The sequence below is a fragment of the Suncus etruscus genome, chromosome 3, assembly GCF_024139225.1.
Source record: "Suncus etruscus isolate mSunEtr1 chromosome 3, mSunEtr1.pri.cur, whole genome shotgun sequence".
Lineage (NCBI taxonomy): Eukaryota > Metazoa > Chordata > Mammalia > Eulipotyphla > Soricidae > Suncus > Suncus etruscus.
The window spans coordinates 8,540,492-8,561,737 of NC_064850.1; the positions used below are offsets into that span (position 1 = coordinate 8,540,492).

General features: G+C 39.0%; 1 protein-coding gene across 1 annotated transcript in view; it reads left to right on the plus strand.

Moving 5' to 3' along the window:
• The window catches only part of SYNE2 (spectrin repeat containing nuclear envelope protein 2), a 273,877-nt gene that overhangs the window by 60,426 nt on the left and 192,205 nt on the right, over positions 1 to 21,246 (plus strand). Inside the window, exons 25-35 of the mRNA XM_049770287.1 lie at positions 308 to 458; positions 5,753 to 5,911; positions 8,302 to 8,472; positions 11,344 to 11,445; positions 12,870 to 13,073; positions 13,362 to 13,533; positions 14,179 to 14,291; positions 16,572 to 16,774; positions 17,153 to 17,272; positions 17,372 to 17,657; positions 19,811 to 19,962. Coding sequence (XP_049626244.1) covers positions 308 to 458; positions 5,753 to 5,911; positions 8,302 to 8,472; positions 11,344 to 11,445; positions 12,870 to 13,073; positions 13,362 to 13,533; positions 14,179 to 14,291; positions 16,572 to 16,774; positions 17,153 to 17,272; positions 17,372 to 17,657; positions 19,811 to 19,962 — 1,833 coding nt within the window. The remainder of the gene's footprint in view (positions 1 to 307; positions 459 to 5,752; positions 5,912 to 8,301; positions 8,473 to 11,343; positions 11,446 to 12,869; positions 13,074 to 13,361; positions 13,534 to 14,178; positions 14,292 to 16,571; positions 16,775 to 17,152; positions 17,273 to 17,371; positions 17,658 to 19,810; positions 19,963 to 21,246) is intronic.

The window sequence follows — 21,246 nt, forward strand, 5'->3', positions numbered from 1 at the left end:
TTATTTATTCCATTTGTTTTCCAGATAAAACTATGTGCCCCTTTTCTTGGGTTAAAATGTTAAAACTACGATGAAACAATGCCAAGGAAAACTCTTTCAATAACTTTCCCCTCACTGGAGTGGAATACCCCTTAAGAAAAATAAAGGTCTTACTATTACCATATTCAAAGTAGATTTACTTACACACACACACACACACACACACACACACACACACACACACACACACACACACACACACACACACACACACACAAACCATAGTTTCACACACACAAACCATAGTTTCTTGTTTCTCTTTTCATAGCATTGACCAATGCGATCATGTTTTGGAGCTGTTAAAACAATACCAGAACTTCAAAAGTCTCTTGACATCCTTGATTCAAAAAGAAGAAAGTGCCATGTCCCTTCAGTCTTCGTACATGGGCAAGGAGAACCTGAGAAAACGAATAACCGAGGTGAGTCCAAGTGGGTTTTGCCTCTGAGGGTGACTGTGCCGGAGTCTGGGTTTGCCCTGCTGTTCTCTGGGTCTGGCTGTAACTGTTGTGCTGACCTCTAACCTGCAAGGAACCTCAGGATTCATTATAGAATGCAAGGGCGTGGATGGAGGGAATACACACTTTTCTTTATCAAAGTGCTGGTCTGTTTTCAGTCTCATAGATCACTTCATTATCTGAGAAGAGTAACAACTTTGGACACTAGATGTCATTATTTTCTAAAATTTTATGTAGTTCCCAAAGGAGTGCAACAGTCAGGAGTTATTTCTGTTCTCTCTCTCTCTCTCTCTCTCTCTCTCTCTCTCTCTCTCTCTCTCTCTCTCTCTCTCTCTCTCTCTCTCGTTTTTGTTTGTTTGTTTGTTTGTTTGGGATTTTGGGCAGCACTCAGGGGTTAGTCCTGTATCTGCGCTCAGAAATTGCTTCTGGCAGTCTCAGGGGACCATATGGGAAGCCGGGATTCGAACCACTGTCTGTCCTGATTTGGCTGCATGCAAGGCAAATGCCCTACCACTGTGCTATCTCTCTGGCCCCTCTTTCCTCTCTTTTTGTCTCTTTTTTCTCTCCCCTATTCTTCTTTATGTCCCTCCCCCTCTTATTCTTTTCACTCTTTCAGTACTGAGACTTTCTGTAGTTTTCTTTTTCTTCTGAGTTCTCACTAGAATTCATTCACAGTACATTAATAATGGTCATGGTAATGTAGTATTTTTTAACACACACCTCAACACTTCAAAGCAGGCTGTACTCATTACCCACTTCCAAAGCCACTTCCACATACTTTTAGATGTTTGTTGTGTCACACCTTACTTGCCAGGATTAATCTGTGAGTCTATTCAGTTTTCTGTTTGTTTTTTTTTTTAATAAAATCATAGGTTAGATGGTTTATCCGTCGCAGGAATTTATTTTTCATAGTTTTAGACACTGGGAAATCAACAGTTCTCTTTTTACCAGTTGAGCTATCTAAGAAATGAAACTCGGAAATATAAAATAAAAATCCCCATAGCTTTGGCATCTAATGAGAATTCACTTCCTAGATCATAGAGGACTGTCAGCCATGTCCTTAGACAATGCAGCAGCCAAAGCAACTCTCTGTGTTAATAACAGAGATGTTATTAAATGCCTTAATTCTGTCCTCTCACCTTCAAAGGTCTTGCCTCCTGGGTACCATTGCATTAAAGAGGACAAGGTTTCTTGTAGCATCTTACTAAATATAAATAAAATGGTAGGGCATTTGCCTTGCACGAAGCCCAGCATGGACAGTAGTTTGAATTCCAGCATCTATTAAATTATATTTAATTCTATTAAATTTTTCCCCAAACAAAATAATAAAATAACTGTAGTTCCATTATTAAACATATGAAAGTCCAGGTTGTTATATTGAGAAATCTGTATCTAAGATGGTATCTGTCCTATGGGCACTTAAAATCATTTGCTAAAATAAGATTACTTTGCATGGAAGAAGTAGTGTTTATTATTTTCTTGGATACTTTTTAAACTGTCTGAAGAAAGCAAATTTTAGTAGTGTTTGTTAACATTCAGTTGATTCTGTGATGACTGGGTCTTATCTCCATCATCCACTTATTATTATTATTATTTTTTTTTTTTGGTTTTTCGGGCCACACCATTTTGATGCTCAGGGGTTACTCCTGGCTAAGCACTCAGAAATTGCCCCTGGCTTGGGGGGGACCATATGGGACGCCGGGGGATCGAACCGTGGTCCTTTCCTTGGCTAGCGCTTGCAAGGCAGACACCTTACCTCTAGCGCCACCTCGCTGGCCCCATCCATCACCCACTTATTTCTACACATGTATTGCCATGACACTTGATATCAATGAATGAAAGAGGATCCCACTGAGAACTTTCTTCCTTTCAGACCTACGAAAGCCGAAAGCCGGAGGTTTATCTAGTGAATGGTGTCAGGTGTCCACTCGCTTTAATGAAAGGCAGAAGTGCAAAAGTAAAACTACACAAGACTGTCAGGGGCCATTAGGGTTTGGAAACTGTCAGAGTGGGCCTGGCTTCCTTTGTTTTACTACTTTCATTTATCATAGAACAAAACCCACAATTCTTGCCAATGCTTAAAAGTCGTCTTTTCTGCTCTTTCTTTTCTGTTTTCCCAGTATCTTATGTCAGTGGAGCAGTAAAGTTCTTTACATTAAAAAAAGATAAGGATGGGGCTATATATAGATAGTACAGTGGTTAGGGTATTTACCTTGCATGCAACCAATCCCAGTTCAATCCCCAGTATTCCATTTTGTCCCCTAAGTCCACTGGGACTTTCCAGAAGAAGCCCTGAGCAATGTTGGGTATGGCCCCCAAAGCCCAAACCAACCAAAGCAAAAATACTTTTTCAAAAAGGACATACATGCCTAGTGATATATTTTTCTTATTTAGTTGAAAGAAAACTGATTACACTCCCAGGAGTCCTGAACTCAGACTAAAAGCACGTGGTTTGTATCTATCTCAGCTCAGTCAGTAAATCTATAAACATCCATTCAGGAAGCAGAAGTAAACCTCCCTCCCCTTAAAGATAGGTTTTAGGGGCTGGAGTGATAGCACAGCGGTAGGGCACTTGCCTTGCATGCAAACAACCCAAGACAGATACAGGTTTGGCCACTATCTGGTGACACTCAGGAGTTAATCCTGGCTATGCACTCAGAAATTGCTCTTGGCTTGGGGGACAATATGGGACGCCAAAGAATTGAACTGGTCCATCCTAGGTCAGCGCCTGCACTCCGGCCCTTAATTTTTACTTATTTTTTTAATTAAATGTTTTATTTTCAGATAATTTGTACATAAGCATGCATTCAGAAGAAGTGATAGAGAAAGCTCCTGCATACCTTCTATTAAATTTTCCCATTGGTAAAATCATATAGGACTACAGAACGATGTTGTATAGGCAACTGTGCACTCCAGAAGCTGTGGATAATTCAGCCACTTGGTGTCTCTACAACATTAGCTGTGGCGCTGGGCTATTTGTATGCTAGAGGAATTTGGATGTCGATTTAGTCCCATCCTGAGAAGACTCCAGAGGTCAACCCTGAGATCAGGCCTACCTATAACAACTCAGTCAACATATCCCTCCAAGATTATTCTGGATTTCTCTTTTTAAATATGTCATAGTCCTGTCTTCTTCAGTCATTCTTCTCCCACAACCACAAATCTTTTCTCTCTCTCTTTTTTTTTATAATTTTATTACTTCAGAAATCATTTTTTAAATTAATATCTTCATTTAGACACCATGATTACAAACATGTTTGTAGTTGGTTTCAGTTATTTTTTAAAAAAGATGAAATTATGTAAATTTTAGCAGTTGAATTTTTACACTAAGCATAATTCTCTGGAGATTCATTCAGATTTTTGCTTATTACATTGTTTTGTTTTTTTTTGTTTTGTTTTTCCTTTTTTGCTCATTTGTATCTCATGATGTGAAGTACCATAGTTTGGTTACCCCTGCCCATGGTTTGTTGTCTGAGTGTTTTAGACAATAATATTTGGTGGAGGGTTTGGTGTGAGCATGTTTCTATTTCTTACAGACACATGTCCAAGACTGCCAAACTTTTCCAAAGTGACTTTAATTTTCACATTTCTACTATCAGTGTACTATCAGAATATGCTATTTTTCTACAACCTTGCCAGCATTAAATATTGTCACTATATTTAATTTTAGTCATCTTGATAGGTACAGTAGTATGTACCACCTTATGACTTGAATTTGCATTTTCCTAGTTGCTTATGATATGGATGCTAATTCTTTTGCTTGTTTGATATTCCTATATCATATTTGGTGATGCATCTTTTCTCAAAAGAAGTCTCTTTTAAATATTAGTCATGCATCAGATGTGTCACAATGAAATATTTTCTCTCAAAGCGTAAGTCACTGTTTCATTACTCTTAATATTAGGATCTTTATCAGAGAAAATATTTTTAATTTTAAAGAAGTTGGGTTTGTTGATTTTGGTGTGGGAGTGTGTGACACACCAGCTATGTTTGGGGAGCTATATGGTGCTGGAGATCAATTCAGCTCCATGCCAAATAAACTTTTTTTGGGGGGTAGTCACACCCTGTGGCGCTCAGGGGTTACCCTGGCTCTGTGCTCAGAAATCGCTCTTGGCAGGCTCTTATGGGACGCTGGGATTCGAACTGGGGTCTGTTCCTACTGCTGTGCTATTGCAAAGCACTTTGAACCTTTGACCCTTTAACCCCTGAACTCTCTCTCCAGCTCTACCAATGCTTTCCTTTCACAGACTATGTTTTAGATGTCAAAGTCTAGGAAGTCTGCCTAGTACTATTCTAAGACTCTCCCATTTTAATTTTACCCTAAAAGTTTTAGTTGTTTATAGTCAACATTTACTTCATCCGTTTTTGCGATTCTACTTTGAATAAGGTGTTAGACTTGAGCTCATGTTTTTTCTCTGTCAAGTGGCTTCAGCAGCTCTCTTTTCCACCGATATGCTTTTTCATCTTTGATCAAAATTAGTTGAATGTATATGGAACCCTTTCTCTATTCGTTAAATCTCCTTATTGGACTACGTGTCTGTTTCTTTGCCGATTCTCCATAATCTTTATTTCTATCCCTATATAGGTGTTTTAGAATCTCATTGGATGTAGGCTCTGTTTAATGGTATAAAAGTGTTCCAGGTGCAGGAGAGAGAGCTTCATAGTCTGGAGTATGGAGTATATGTGTGGCATACATGGAACCTGGGGTAGGTTCTTGACACCATATCTCTGACAACCATGTTGAATGACCCCTGAGTAATAAACAGTGAATAGCTTCTATGTGCTGATAGGTGTGGGTGACTCCAAAATCAATATAAAGTAAAAATAGAAATTTTATTTTATTTGGACAAAAGTGGTTTTAGAATGTAATTTCTCTAAACAGTGGGGTGAAGTTTGGATGTTGGTCTACCATTAAATCACCTGAGAGTGGAGCGATTAGCACAGCAGGTAAGGCAGTTACCTTGCACATGGCAGACCCAGGTTTGATCCTCAGTATCTCATACCTTCCCCTCTCACACACCTCCCAAACCTGCCAGAAGGAATTTCTGAATGCAGAGCCAAGAGTAACCCCTGAGCACAGCTGAGTATGACCCAAAAATCAAAAACCTAAAAAAATATTCTAAATAGTTTTTGTTAAGTACAAAGGAACTATGTATCACAATGGTAAAATTGAGGTTCTTATGTTTTTCATCTCATGTGTCAGATCATGGAAATATGATATAGACAAATATGATAATTATGTTTTATTTTTTTTACAGATTGAAATTGTCAAAGAAGAATTTAATGAAAACGTTGACAGTGTAGACAAGATTAACCAGATCTGCAAAAATCTTCAATTTTATCTAAATAAAATGAGAACATTTGAAGAGCCTCCTTTTGAGAAAGAGGCTAATATTATTGTAGATAGATGGCTTGATGTAAGTGATAACTATAAATGTTATTTTATAATAATCAACTTGATCTTTTCATTGTATCTTTTTTATAACTTTCCCCTAATTACAATGTTCAAAAGCATTGATTATAAAATTATTCAAATATATGACTTGGGAATTAACTTCATTCTGATAGCTAGCACTATTCGAAGGTAGAGTCTGCTTAATTTTGTACTTAATAGCAATATCTTTATGACATTATGATTTATGATAAAATTTGTTAATAAATATTTTGATTAATTTTCTAAAACAATTTTAAGAATTATATTTGGCTAACATTTGAAATGGGCAGCAAAAAACAAAACAAAACAAAATAAAACAAAAAGCTACCAGTAGATGGGGCCAGAGAGATAACACGGCAGTAGAGCATTTGCCTTACATGGGGGCCAACCAAGGACAGACAGTGGTTCGATTCCCGGCATCCCATAAGGTCCCCCGAGCCTGCCAGGAGCTATATATATACATATATATACACACACACTTGGGTCACGCCTAGTGACACTCAGGGATTACTCCTGGCTATGCGTAGAGAAATTGCTCCTGGCTTGGGGAACATATGGGATGCAGGAGATTAAACCATGGTCTGTCCTAGGTCAGCACGTGCACGGCAAATGCCCTACTGCTTGCACCACTACTCCGGCCCTGGAGGAGTGGTTTCTGAGCTCAGAGCTAGGAGTAACCCCTGAGTGCCACCAGGTGTGACCCTTTGGTTTTTAAAAAAATTATTACTATTTTTTTTGCTTTTTGAGCCACACATATTCAAGGATTATTTCTGGCTCTGCACTCAGGGATCACTCCTGGTGAAACTGGGGGGACCATTTGGTGTGCTGGACATTGAACCTGGGTCAACCATGTGCAAAGCAAATGCCCTTCCTTCTATACTATCTCTCTGGCCCCAACTCATGGATTTTTTGTTTTGTTTTGATTTTTGTCCACATCCAGTGGCTCTCACGGTTTACTCCTGGCTATGGCTCAGAAATTGCTCCTGGCTTGGGGGACCATATGAGACACTGGAGGAATCAAACTGAGGTCTGTCCTGGGTCAGCCATGTGCAAAGCAAATGCCCTACCACTGAGCTACCACTCCAGCCCCTTATGGATTTTTTTTTAAAGATACTTTTGTTGTGATTTAGAAATTAGAAGGCAGTTGCTTTCAATTGCATATATGCTGTAGTAAATCAAAGTTTGTAGGGAATAGAAGTTTGTTGGGAGAAGAAAAAATTGCATTATATAAAATTTTCATTGCAGAATAAAGCAAATTATTAAGCAATTCAAGGTAACATTTTGGATGGCACGTAGAGTGCTCCCAAGTAGGGCTCAGAATGTCTGGGTGCCCTTAATGGCAATTCTCAGTAATCATTTTAATGCAAGGATCTGGGAATGCTGTAATGCTCCAACCCGGAAGTAGTTGATGAACACACCCCTATCCTGAATTCCTGAACTATCTCCAAACCCTAAACCGACATTTTAATCTTACATAGATTTTAATAAGACAATGATTTTTGTACATTTTACCAATTAAAAAATTCTGATTTTTTTATGAAAGAAGTAAAAATATTTTCTTTCTTTTTCTAAAGCAAGATAGTTTTTATTAAACAAAATGAAATTACTTAAAAAGATATAAGGGGAAGGACTGGAGCTATCGTATAATGGGTGTAGGGTAATTGACTTGTACATAGCCGACCAGGGTTCAATCCCTTTCATTTCATAGCAGGGACGCTATGCACCAGGAGCAATTCTTGAGTGCAGAGTCAGGAGTAACCCCTGAGCATTGACAGGTATGGTTCCAAAACAAAAACAAATATAAAAGAAAGCTGTAAGTGGAGAGAAAGAGACACAACAGCTTCTCCAGAGTGGAAAAAGCTAATAAAGAAGCATAGAGACAAACAAGTGGGATATATTTCAAGGGAGAACATACGACTTGAAGAGCCAGTCACAATTTTTTTATTTTCAAATAATGCTTTGTGAAACATCATCATATTAACATTTGATGTATTTTTCTTAGTGCTTGTTTTTCCTAATTGTATTCAATTGACTATTAATTTTGCATCCTCCTTTTCTTCAGCTGCTATTAAATCAGTATTTCCGTGATTTTGATCTATTTTTTAATGACTAAGCCACATTGAGTTTTGCATATTTTTCATAGTTATTTAGCCAAGTTATTTTCTTAGGACCTTTGTGGGCATAATTCGTTTTAGTTATTTAATATTTAATTATTCAAACTATTATGTTTGAATTTAAATATCTTCTCAGATATTTAATTATTGGGTCAAAGGTCAAGATTAACATTTGGATTTTTTTACTTTTTATTGATTCAGCACTAATTGAAATATTATAGAATTTCAGAGCTACTTTTCTATTTCTTCATTATGCTAGATAAATGAGAAGACAGAAAACTACTGCGAAAATCTTAGCCAGGCTCTAGCCTTATGGGAAAAACTTTATAACTTAAGAAATAGCATCGACGAGTGGACTGATAAAGCCTTGCAAAATTTAAGTTCTCCAGAATTACCTCAACTGACTGAAGAAGAAAAAGAAAATATTAAGGTAATTTAGCAGAGATAAAATATTCTCTTTTTGTATTCAGCTGACATTTTAACACTGAGTTTGCTTTTATGAAATGGTAGAGAAATTACAAAGAAATCGTTTATTTTATTTTGTCTTGAGAGAGACATAATTTAGTTGTTTCTTTGTAGTATTATGGAATATGTTAGCTGATGTTACTTACTGGGGTTCAGAGACACCAAAAGGGTTTATAAATAAAATTATCTCATGTAAGAAAAATGGTTACCTTTATTTTAATGAGTCTTTAAAATGGAATTATTTGTTTCAATGAAGAATTTTGTCAACAAAGTATGGTGAACATTATATGTGACTTTGTTAATACCAAAATCAAATATTGAGGCTAAATACTACAATAGAAAAGATGCTTCCCTTGCATACAACTAACCTGGGTTCAATCCCCAGCACCCCATATAGTCTCCTAAACCCCACCAGGAGTGATCCCTGAACAAAGAGCCAGAAGTAAGCTTCAAGCACAGTTGGGTGTATTGAAGGGAGAAAATGACCTTGAAAGAAAAGCCAAAATTCAAATATTTCTAATCATTATTTGGTGATTGCAATGGTTAACCTTATAACTACTTTGAAGTTATAGTATTTTGTAGGTTCACTGTTGGTTCTGATTATATTATCAATGGTAGAAAAAATATATTGCCAAATTGTTAATTCTTTTAAATATTTTATTGGATACAATATAATTTCTTCTATAAGCCTGCATAATGTTTTCCATTTTAAATATTATTATGTAACAGGGGCTAGAGCGCAGTGATAGGCATTTGCCTTGCACGCGGCCAACCCAAAAAAGACCAAGCTTTGATTCCTAGCATCCCATATGGTCCCCCTAACCTACCAGTGGTGATTTCTGAGCACAGAGCTAGGAGTAACCTCTGAGATCCATTGGGTGTGGCCCCAAAACAAAGAATTAATTAAAAAATTACATTATGTAACAAATCTATAAGATTCATGAGACTGCTAAAGAGGTTTATGGTGTTATAGGAATAAGAAACTCTTTTCCAAAGTCTTATTAAATGTTTATTTATTTCTAAGTGGTGAGTATAGGCTCAGAGATTGACAAACTTTTGCTCAAAGGATTTAATATTTCAGGCTTGTAGATCATTTGGTTACGTTCCTCCACTCCACTCAACTCTATTGGTATCATGGAAACAGTCAGTCAGTTATAGAGCAAATAGAAATGCTTACAGTTGGACTTCCATAAAACTTTATTTATAAAAATAGGTATTCATAAAAACAGCCTGAAGACCGTTAAACCTTATAGGACATTCTTTAAAACAGCCCTCGTAATTGAATTAAACAGTCCTTAAAAAAGATCGCTAAAAGTCAAGGTTGAATTTCAACATCATAATAATTGTCTCAAAGGTTAGTTTTTAAAACCATAATTAATCTCGGAATTTGCCATTGGGGAAAAAATTAAAGTTATATTTTTATTTTTTATTAAGGTTATTTCCATTTTTGTTTTCTTTTACCACTAGCTTTTAGCGTAGGGGTTCTGATTAGAGGTTCCCAGGAGACCATGCAGCACTGGGGATGTAGCCCTGTACGCAAAGCCTGCACGCTGGTGGAGCTGTCGTGTTTCACTTAAAAAATTACCTAAAGAATCTTTTCTAATTGTCTGTTTACATCTGATTTTAAAAACTTCTTTCCTGGGGGGCAGAAGAAATAATAAACAGGTTAGGGTGCATACTGGTTCATTCCCAGCACTCATTGGTCCTCAGCTGGGTACAGCCCTGGAGAGCCCCCAGTTACCTCTGAAGTGGCCTGGAAAATCATCAGCACCCCAGCCTCAAGTGGCTGGCAAGGCTTGAAAGGCCATAAAGGGTGCCAGGGATGGTACTGGGAACTTGGGGAATAATGCCTGGCATTAAATTGGCTCCATGCATGACAAATGTCTCCCCTATCATACTATAACTCTGGTCTTCTCATTTATTCACTTTAAAGTTCAGTCATTTTTACTTATTTGAAAAAAATTCACAATGTGTGGCAATGTATCAGATTCTGGTATATGATGACTACAATTATCTTTTGGGAAAAGCGGGACCAAATTGAGTCACACCCAGCAATGCTCAGGGCTTACTCCTAGCTTTATGCTTAGGGATCACTTCTCCAGGGGCTCAGGGACCAGCCAGATGTGATACTGGGGATTGAAAGAGGATTAGCCAGGCAGGTACCTTAACCTCTGTTCTATCTATGAGGCGCACAACTATATTCTTTCAGTATAAATGAATTTTCACTGAGTTCCTTAAATTTCTCCTATAGCTGTTTGAAAAATCTGAAATTAAAGACTCTGGCCTGTCAGAGCGTGGGTCCTCTGCAAATATTTTATGGAGTGTGTGAATGACTTTTACTGAGTGTGTTGAAATGGGTCTTCATATGGTTTCTGTACATACCTGAGACTTGCCTTCTCTAGGCAGCCCTGCATCTTCCTGTGGCACAAGCCTGGATGTCTCTATTATGGTCTAGCCAGGAATGCTTTATTTTACTTTTAATATTTCTCTGACCCCTGAGGGCATATGAGTATGCAAATCCTGTTTCTGGGGCCGGAGAGATAGCATGGAGGTAAGGCATTTGCCTTGCATGCAGAAGGACAGTGCTTCGAATCCCGGCATCCCATATGGTCCCCTGAGCTTGCCAGGAGTGATTTCTGAGCCTAAAGCCAGGAGTAATCTCTGAGCGCTGCCAGGTGTGACCCCCCCCCAAAAAAAAAACCCTAAATTTCTGATAAAAAGCAAGTCATTAGGAGAAATTCAACCAATCTTTCTGTTTCTGTATAATAGCAATACTAATAACCCCAGGTACCAGAAAACTTAAAAATGTACTTTTAATTAAAATTATGTTTTTTAGGAAGAATTAAAGATCTATGAGCAAAAACCGTCTGAATTTTCTAAAAGAGTGTCCAAAATACAATGCCTGCTTCAAAGCAATGAAATACCTCTTGAATTACAGGTAAGATAAGTTTTGTTGGGAGATTATAATAAGTCTCTATACCATTTCTAAAATAATATTAATAACCAGAATTATGACTCTTTAAAAATAAAATGAGAAGTGTTATTAAATTAATCTTTGCATGATTTCTTTTTTTTATTAAAAATTCCTCCTTCCTTTCCAATCCCTTCTTCCCTCCCTCCTCCCTCCCTCCCTCCTCCCTCACTCCCTTCCTTCCTTCCTTCCTTCCTTCCTTCCTCCCTTCCTCCCTCCCTCCCTCCCTCTTTCCCTCCCTCCCTCCCTTTCTCCCTCCCTCCCTCCCTCCCTTTCTCCCTCCCTCCCTTCCTCCCTCCCTCCCTCCCTCCCTCCCTTCCTTCCTTCCTTCCTCCCTCCCTCCCTCCCTCCCTCCCTTCCTTCCTTCCTTCCTTCCTTCCTCCCTCCCTCCCTCCCTCCCTTCCTTCCTTCCTTCCTTCCTTCCTCCCTTTCTTCCTTCCTTCCTTCCTTCCTTCCTTCCTTCCTTCCTTCCTTCCTCCCTCCCTCCCTCCCTCTTTCCCTCCCTCCCTCCCTTTCTCCCTCCCTCCCTCCCTCCCTCCCTCCCTCCCTCCCTCCCTTCCTTCCTCCCTCCCTCCCTCCCTCCCTCCCTCCCTCCCTCCCTCCCTTCCTTCCTTCCTTCCTTCCTTCCTTCCTCCCTCCCTCCCTCCCTCCCTTTCTCCCTCCCTCCCTCCCTCCCTCCCTTCCTTCCTCCCTCCCTCCCTCCCTTCCTTCCTTCCTTCCTTCCTTCCTTCCTTCCTTCCTTCCTTCCTTCCTTCCTTCCTTCCTTCCTCCCTCCCTCCCTCCCTCCCTTTCTCCCTCCCTCCCTCCCTCCCTCCCTTCCTTCCTCCCTCCCTCCCTCCCTCCCTCCCTCCCTCTCTCCCTTCCTTCCTTCCTTCCTCCCTCCCTCCCTCCCTCCCTCCCTCCCTCCCTCCCTCCCTCCCTCCCATCCTTCCTCCCTCCCTCTCTTCCTCCTTCCTCACTCCCTCCCTCTCTCCCTTCCTTCCTTCCTTCCTCCTTCCCTTTCTTCCTCCCTCCCTCCCTCCCTTCCTTCCTTCCTTCCTTCCTTCCTTCCTTCCTTCCTTCCTTCCTTCCTTCCTTCCTTCCTTCCTTCCTTTATTCCTTCCTTCCTTCCTTCCTGCTATTCTTTTCTTTTTCTCCCTCCAAACTTTATTTTCCTTGTTTTCAGTACTTTAAAAAAATACCTGCCTCATTATTTTATACTCTCTTCAGTTGTCTGAAAAAAATTCCTGAAAAAAATTCATACATGCTTAGAGAATGAGAGAAACTAACAATACTTTTAAAGAATTTAATTTTTTGCAATGACTCAGTCAACATAATCTGACAACAAAGTTGTCTTAAAAAATTGAGTGGAATAAAGTTCGTGGCAATCCTTATATTTTGTATGGTTTCAGATCATGCAGTCTTATATTTTGAAGAAGTTAGGTTGGGTGAAGATGACTTTAACAGGAGATTCCAACTATGACGATGTCCTCAGTGGCAGCAGTGCTGAGCTCAGAGAGGATCTTGACCAAGCCAAGACCCAGATGGGAATGACCGAGTCTCTCCTAAAAGCTCTGTCTCCTTCCGACAGCTGGGAGATCCTTACTAAACTAGAGGTACTTCCCAGTGGCTTCTCTCCTCCACTTCAGATTTATTTCACACTGTTTATTTTAACCTTGGCCTCTTAATAAAAATAGTCATATTTTAAAAAGAAGGAAAAAATGGGTTAAGAACTCAGAAAAACAGTTTGTGTTGGTTTAGTAGTTTAACCTTTGACTTGCTTTGTGAATATAATAATTATTCTTTTGCTTTGTATTGTACATTTGCTAAGAAAAAAATCTTCTGGATTGTTATGAAAACACTTGAGATTTGATATGCATTGTGTTCCTTGTTTATCTGTTTAGGAAATACAACAGCAAATTCTGCAGCAGAAGCACAGTATGATGTTACTTGAGACTCAGATTGGTTGTCTGACTCCTGAACTCTCTGAGTTGAAAAAGCAATATGAAAGTGTCAGTGATTTATTTAATACCAAAAAAAGTGTTTTACAAGATCACTTTTCTAAGTTACTGAATGGTGAGTATAGAATTCTTCTTCCTGTGTTTCTGTAACTTTGAGACTGAATAAATACAGTAAACATAAAAGCTAATTCAGGGGTCAGGGAGATAGCTCAGAGGGCTAGAACCCAAAACATGGCTGGCAGGAGCCTTGAGTTCAATCCTTGGCATAAACTGCATCATGGTCTCCAAGATCTCTGGGAATGAACCTCGAGCATTGATCTGGGAGTGGCCCCCAAGAATGGCCAGTGACTTAAATCCCCAAAAGATTAATTCATCTAAGTTTCACTTAGAAATTGTTGACAAATTTGACTTAAGGTAATATTGTCAGTAAGTCTTTGTGGGGATGGTGGGGCTCACTCACTGGTCTATGTCTGACAGAAATAGCATTGATTTCTTTCAACCAAAATTCTAGTGGAATTTTGTGCAGGATGGTCACTAGTGTTTATCCAAGATCTGTCTGCCCAGAACAGAGTGACCTGCAAGGGTTTGTGCATTTTGGGTATTTGGAAAGGAGGTTTAAGTTTCATCACTTTGCATATAGCTATGCTGATGGCTTAGGAAGAACATTTCAAAATCTCTCCTTTTAGAGGGTTGTACCAAGTCTTCCTCAAAAAAAAAAAAAAAAAAAAAACGTGACATTTTTACAATTTGTCCCCTGTAGATGAGTGCAAAAACTTTAATGATTGGTTCAGCAGCATGAAAATGAGCCTTGAAGAGTGTTTTGAATCATCGGAAACAAAAAAGAGTTTGGAACAAAAGCGACAGAAACTTTCCGTAAGACATAGATTTGTATTGGAATTCATTAAAACTAAGATACTTTAAACACACAATTGTGTTTTAGTAGACAGAGTAATAATCTCTTTGACTTACTAATTTTCCTATATAAAGATAGTACATCAAGTAGGGCATTTGCCTTGCATGCAGCCAACCCATGATCAACCCGGGTTCAATCCCTGGCATATATGGCCCCTTAAGCCTGTGAGAAGTGATTTCTGAGTGCAGAACCAGGAGTAGCCTCTGAGTGCTGCTGGGTGTGGCCTAAAAACAAAAACAAAAAAATAAATATTTCAGAGACTACAGAGGTAGTGCAGCAGGTAGGGTGCTTTCCTTGAATAGGATAGACCCAGGTTCTATCTCATATTATCCCTAGAACTCTGCAGGAGTGACCCCTGAATGCAGAGCTAGGATCAAGTCCTGTGCACCATTGTGCATAACTCAAAACAAAATAAAACAAACTAAAAGAATAATATTCTAGATAACCTGTCTTTCCTCCAAGTACATTGATTATTTTTGTTTTGTGGCCACATCTGGCAATGTTCAGGGCTTACTCCTGGCTCTGTGCTTAGGGATCATCCCAGGAGGGTGCAGGGGATTGTATGGGGTGTTGGAGATTGAACTTAGGTCAACTGATTCAAAGCAAGTGTCCTACAATCTGTATTATCACTCCAGCTCTTCCCCCAAGTCCTTTGAAACTCTGTCATGAGGAAGGGTGAAAATGCCTTAAATAAATCTGGATTTTTGCATTTGTTCTAAGATACTGTTTAACTCGATTTTTGTTGGAGACTACAATTGCATTAAAATAGTGTTATATATGCAAACATTTCCATAAGATTATTATCTTACTGATCCTGCCCTAATCAATTATTGTCCAAATAATTGTACCCTAGGGTGGGTAGTGGAGAATGTGGGTGTCCCTCCCCCAACTCATCCCTCTCCCCCTCCCCTGCAGACTCCTCTACCCATTCCAGGTGTAGGCAGTTCTGATCATTCAGGTGGGATAGATGGGTTGGGGGAGGGGATACCCACAAAATAGTATCTAAATTTTTAAAATACACTTTAAATTCTCTTGATTTTATTGAATTAGGCCTCATGCCTTTCTTTTATTTCTTTGGCATATTTATTTAAAAAGTTGTTTTTGGGGGGCTGGGTTAAAAATTGTTTTGGGGGGCCTGAAATATAACCCACTGGTATATTAGCTGCCTTGCATGTATGAGATCCTGACTTTGATTTTAAATACACCCTCTCCTCTTCTTCCACAAATTGCTTTTTAAATTGAATATAACATTAGCTAAAGAGTCTTGGAGGATTGCTTGGAATAAAAGACAAAGTGCTGAGAAGGCACTTGAGACATCTATATCTCATCCTTAAAGTATTGATCACGTCAGAGTTAATTTATAGCATTTTAGGTTTAAAAATATTTCTTTTATTAAAGGACCATGACTTACAAACATAAGGTAGCATTTTAGTTTTGATAATAATTGTGTTCTCAAGTTTATATATGACAAAAATACTGTTTTATACCTTTCTTTGATTCCATTCTTTATTGATAAACTCAACCTTTCTTCTTCTTTTTTTATTTTTTAAGTTTTAAGTCCCAACCTTTCCCCCTTTAACTTTCCTATTACATGGGCCTCAGCAATTGATGGTCAAACTTGAAAGATAAACATTAAGATAGAATTGTGATTCGGGGCCTACAGAGATAGTACAGGAGGTAAGGCTCTTGCCTTGCATGCAGGTGACTCCAGTTTCAACTTCTCGCAGCACATATGTTTTCTGAGTACTTCTAGGAGTGGTTACTGCGTGTAGAGCCAGGAGTCACTCCTGAATACCAGCAGGTGTAGCCCACCTACACCTCAGTAATTAATATAAAATGATAAAATTCTCATTTGGACCAAGTTAGAAAATAGTCAGCTTCCACTTATGTATTGATTACTAGAAAGGAGTAAGTAATTAGAAGTTGAAGAGAGCTAGGGTGGGAATGTGTGACTTTCCTGACCTAACTCCTCCTGACCTTCATGGTGGCAATGCATTATTTTGCCTCTCACTGTCCTCAGAAAGGCAGGGATCAAATGCATTGAATATTTGGAAACACTGAATGATCCAAATCACCATCTTGTGAGCATTTACCTTTGAAGTCAGCCTTATCTCTAACCCTTCTTGGGTGTAAGATATGTAAAAGGTGGGCATATTTTTCTACTGACTTGGGAAAATGCCAGGAGGAGATAGAGTCCACATTTAAGTTCATTAGGAAAACCTATTTTTGTCGTTCTCAAGGACTTCTTGACTCTGGAAGGAAGAGACAGTAAAATACAACAGGTGGCAACTGTACTGAATCATGTGAGGAAGCTTCTGCCCAAAGCTCAAGTTAAGGAACTGAAGAACTGGATTGTAAATGAAGCGGATGAATTAGAAAAAATGGATTCTGTTTGCCAGGTGCGAGTAAAGGAGCTCGAGGAATGCTTGCAACAGCTACTGAGGTAGGAAATAAAGTTGGCTAAATCATGTGTTTTCAAATAGTATCTTTATGTCAGATAGCAAGCTCCAGAGTGCGTGTATAGCACACAAAGATTTTACAAATAAATTAGGAACTTCAAGACCCACTCCTGGTTTTGACTGTTGGACCGTTCAGGGAAGAAGTGAATGGTGTAGTTTTATGATTCATATGTGTGCTGCTTTATAGAATTCCTTGATAATCCCAGATAAGTTTATTCAAATTTCATTGTTACAAATTAAATTTTCTCTAAAGAATAAAACTATCTAGTAAAAATTTGTTTTCCATGATTCTTTCCTATCCTACCTTCTGAGAAAAGTTCTTTTACTTATTTTATATTCTTATATGCATACTATTCTTTTAGACTCCAGGATGATCACAGAAATCTGAGTAAGTGGTTAACAAGTCAAGAAGAGAAATGGAAAGAAATGAAAGACTCTGGAGAGAAAACTGACCTCTTTTACCAAACAATAGCTAGAAAGAGGTAGAGTTGATCTCTTATAAAATATATTTCTTGGTATATGGCTTCTCTTAGGATGTCATGGCTCCTTATAAACTTTCAATGATACTTTGCTCTTTGCAGGGAGCAATTTGAATATATGGCCCAACTGAATAACTCTTTGAAGGACTGTGGACTTACTGAAGAATTACTCATGGAATCAACACAGTTGATTGATAGATATCAGATATTGTTAAGACAATTTTGTGACTCTGAGGAAGAGGTTCAATTACCTTCTGCTGAAGATCAGAGCTTCAGTGATCTTGCACATGATGTAATTCAGTGGATAACGGAGATTAAAGAGGCGCTTATGGTGTTGAATTCTTCTGAAGGCAGTATGCCACTTGAGGAAAGAATCCAAAAAATAAAGGTATTACTAACATTTAGAGGATAGAGTGAATTCTAATTTTGAAAAGAATTTTTTTTGTTTTGTTTGGGGGGGCCACACCTGTTTGATGCACAGGGGTTACTCCTGGCTAAGAGCTCAGAAATTGCCCTTGGCTTGGGGGGCCCATATGGGACGCCGGGGGATTGAACTGTGGTCCTAGCGCTTGCAAGGCAGATACCTTACCTCTAGCGCCAGCTCACCGGCCCTGAAAAGAATTTTAAGGAAAACAAAGATGTGTTTCTTGGGGCCAGAGTGGTGGTGCAGTGGTAGGGTGTTTGCCTTGCATGCAGCTAGCCTAGGATGGACCTGGGTTCAATCTCCGGCGTCCCATATGGTCCCCCAAGCCAGGAGAGATTTCTGAGCGCATAGCCAGGAGTAACCCCTGAGTGTCACCGGTGTGGCCCAAAAACCAAACCAAAACAAAACAAAAAAAAAGATGCGTTTCTTAATGGAATTATTTAGCATCACTATGTAGTCATTGAAGAAATTCAGATGTATAAATTTCCAAGTATTGTGATGGATCTAAAAATATTTTTGTTTGTTTATGTCTTGGGGTCACACCTGGCAGCTCTATGGAGTTACTCCTCACTCTGGGCTCAAAAATCAGGCTCGGAGGACCATATGAGATGCCAGGAATCAAAACAGGGTCAGTGGTGTGCAAGGCAAATGCCCTACCTGCTGTGCTATTTGCTCTGGCCCCTAAAAATATTTTAATGTATATGGACGAGAGAAAGTATTTTTAGTAGGGCATTTCCCCATTACTGTCCATCTTCACCAGGTACAGAATTAAAATAAAAGCAATAGATATGAACTGGGACAGGTGAAATTTGCTAGGATGTAAAAAATGTGGGGCCTGTGAGATAGTACAGGTGGGAAAGCACCTACTTTTCACACAGCTGTACTGGGTTCAGTCCCAACATTATATATAGTCCTCCCAGGATTCTCCAGGAGTGATCCCTGATCAGTCATGAGTAAGCCCTGAGCATCTGCAGGTGTGCTCCCAAAACAAATGTCTAGACTTCAGAGGCTTCAGCTGTCAAGGGCAGAGCTGACGAAAATCGAATTCTCCTGAGTATGTAGTTCATATAAGTTATTGGGTGTAGGATAGGTTGTATGGATCTTAAATTATTGGACAAAGAAATGTATTGTCTAGGGGCTGGAGAGATAGCATGGAGACAAGGCATTTACCTTGCAATCAGAAGGTCTGTGATTCAAATTCTGGCATCCCATATGGTCCCCTGAGCCTGCCAGGAGTGATTTCTGAGCATAAAACCAGGAGGAACCCCTGAGCACTGCCTGGTGTGACCCAAAAATCAATAAAAAAAATTATCTTAAAAAATAAAAAAGAAATGTATTGTCTAGTGCATAAAATTATTACATATTTAGGGAATATAAAAGGCAAGGAAGTCTCAAGCTTCCTTGAGCTCTCTTTAATAGCAAAGGAGAGAATCATTAAATATCACAGGCTTAAATAACAGGGAACAGAGGTGTGTGTACCAAGAGGAACTTGGGAGAATTGAAATTTAAGAATTAAAACATTGCTAGAGAAAGAAATGGTCAATATGAAGGGTTGGGGAGACTTACTGAAATACTCAGAATCATTTGGAGTTAAAGCCAACACGTTTTTCCAGAGAGGCTGACTCTGGAATAGTGTTTTCCAAAAGGGTTGAGTTTCTTGGGAGCAAGGAAAGGAAACAGAAGAATAATAATTGATTATAGTGAGATACAGAAGAATTTACATGAAGGACGTGCATTTTCCTGTGAGAAACCATACATAGGATATTGGGGAAGAGTGTTAAAATGTGTTTAGATTATGACCTATACAGCTGAGTAATGAAGGGAATAGAAAAGATGAATTGTCAGTCCTTGGGGGGCATATAATTTATTTGAAGGCAGTAAAATATCAAAAGGGGAATAGATATGCAATCATGTCAACTTGGAAGCTATTTCTTGATATAAAGTCTGGTATCATGTGAAGTTAACATTGACTTTAGGGCATTTATGTAGTTACAGGGTAATTTTGCAATCTTCTCTGTGTCTCAGTATCAGACTTATAAATCAAAAGATAGAACATATGGAACATTCTGAAGTATTGTGAATGAGATATAACATCTTATTTTTTTAAATGAATTTAGGAAATCATTTTACTGAAACCTGAAGGGGACGCTAAGATCCACACCATCATGAGTCAGGCTGAGGCGAGCATGGCTCCTTCACTTCCTCAGGCCCTCACTGAGATTCAGGACCAGTGGGACAGCACTGTCCATTTAGCCAACACATATCTGAGGTAAAGACTTTCATCTTCCATAGACGTGGCTTTTCTTTCTTGCCTAACAAAGTCACAGCAAATATGTTTTCTTCTCAGCCTCCTTGACTTGGATAAACTATCTATTTTACTTAGTCAGTAAATGTCAGGGACGTTTACTGTGAGGGAAGTCAGTAATGTCAGGGACATTCACATTGTCAAGGTAAAAATAAAAAGAAATAGTTCTTTGGCTCAGATTTGAAGTACTCTGTCTTAGTCCCCAGAGTTCTTGATGGCATTGCCTTTCATTATACATTTAGTATTGCTTATTTCCACTCAAATCCCTCAGACTATCCTTTTTTTATTATTTTTGGGTCACATCTGGCATCACTCAGGAGTTACTACTGGCTCTATGCTCAGAAATCGCCCCTGGCAGGCACAGGGGACCATATGGAATGCCAGGATTTGAACCACCATCCTTCTGCATGCAAGGCCAACACCTTACCTCCATTCTATCTCTCCGGTCCCAGACCACCCTACTTTTAAATGATGCAAAACCAGCCTTAAAAGAAAAGCTGAAAGGTCTACTTTAAGATAAGATAGACCAACAGACACACCAAACTTATACACAAAGATGACATTAAATCCCATGACAATCATCTCCCTCAACATCAATGGACTAAATGCACCAGTTAAAAGACACAAAGTGGCAGAATGGATCAAAAAATGAATCCAGCCTTCTGCTGCCTACAAGAAACACACCCAAATAGTCAGAACAAGCATAGACTCAAAATCAGAGGCTGGAGGAAAACCATACTTTTACGTGTCTAATTCCTACCTTTAAATGTCTGAATACAGCGGACACAATACTGGTGAAAATTCTGAATTTATGTAACATCTTAAATTATGTTATTTGGGGACTGGATGATAGTATAATGGGTAGGTTGCTTGTGTTGCAGGCGACTGATCCAGGTTCAATCCCTGACATCCCAGATGGTCTCTTGAGCCCTTCAGGAGTGATTCCTAAAAACAGCTAGGAATAACCCTTGAGCACCACTGAGTGTGGCCCAAAAAAACAAACCAAAGTAAAATGATGTTGTTTGAAGAAAATATGAAAGTTTCTTTTTTTCTAAGAAGATAAACAAGTCAGAACTAAATTTAATGTACATATAAACCAGTTACATAACCATATATTGGACACTTGTTTTATATAAAAAATATAAATAGGGGGCTGGAGAGATAGCACAGCAGTAGGGCGTTTGCCTTGCACAAAACCGATTCAGGACAATGATGGTTCAAATCCCAGCATCCCATATGGTCCCCTGT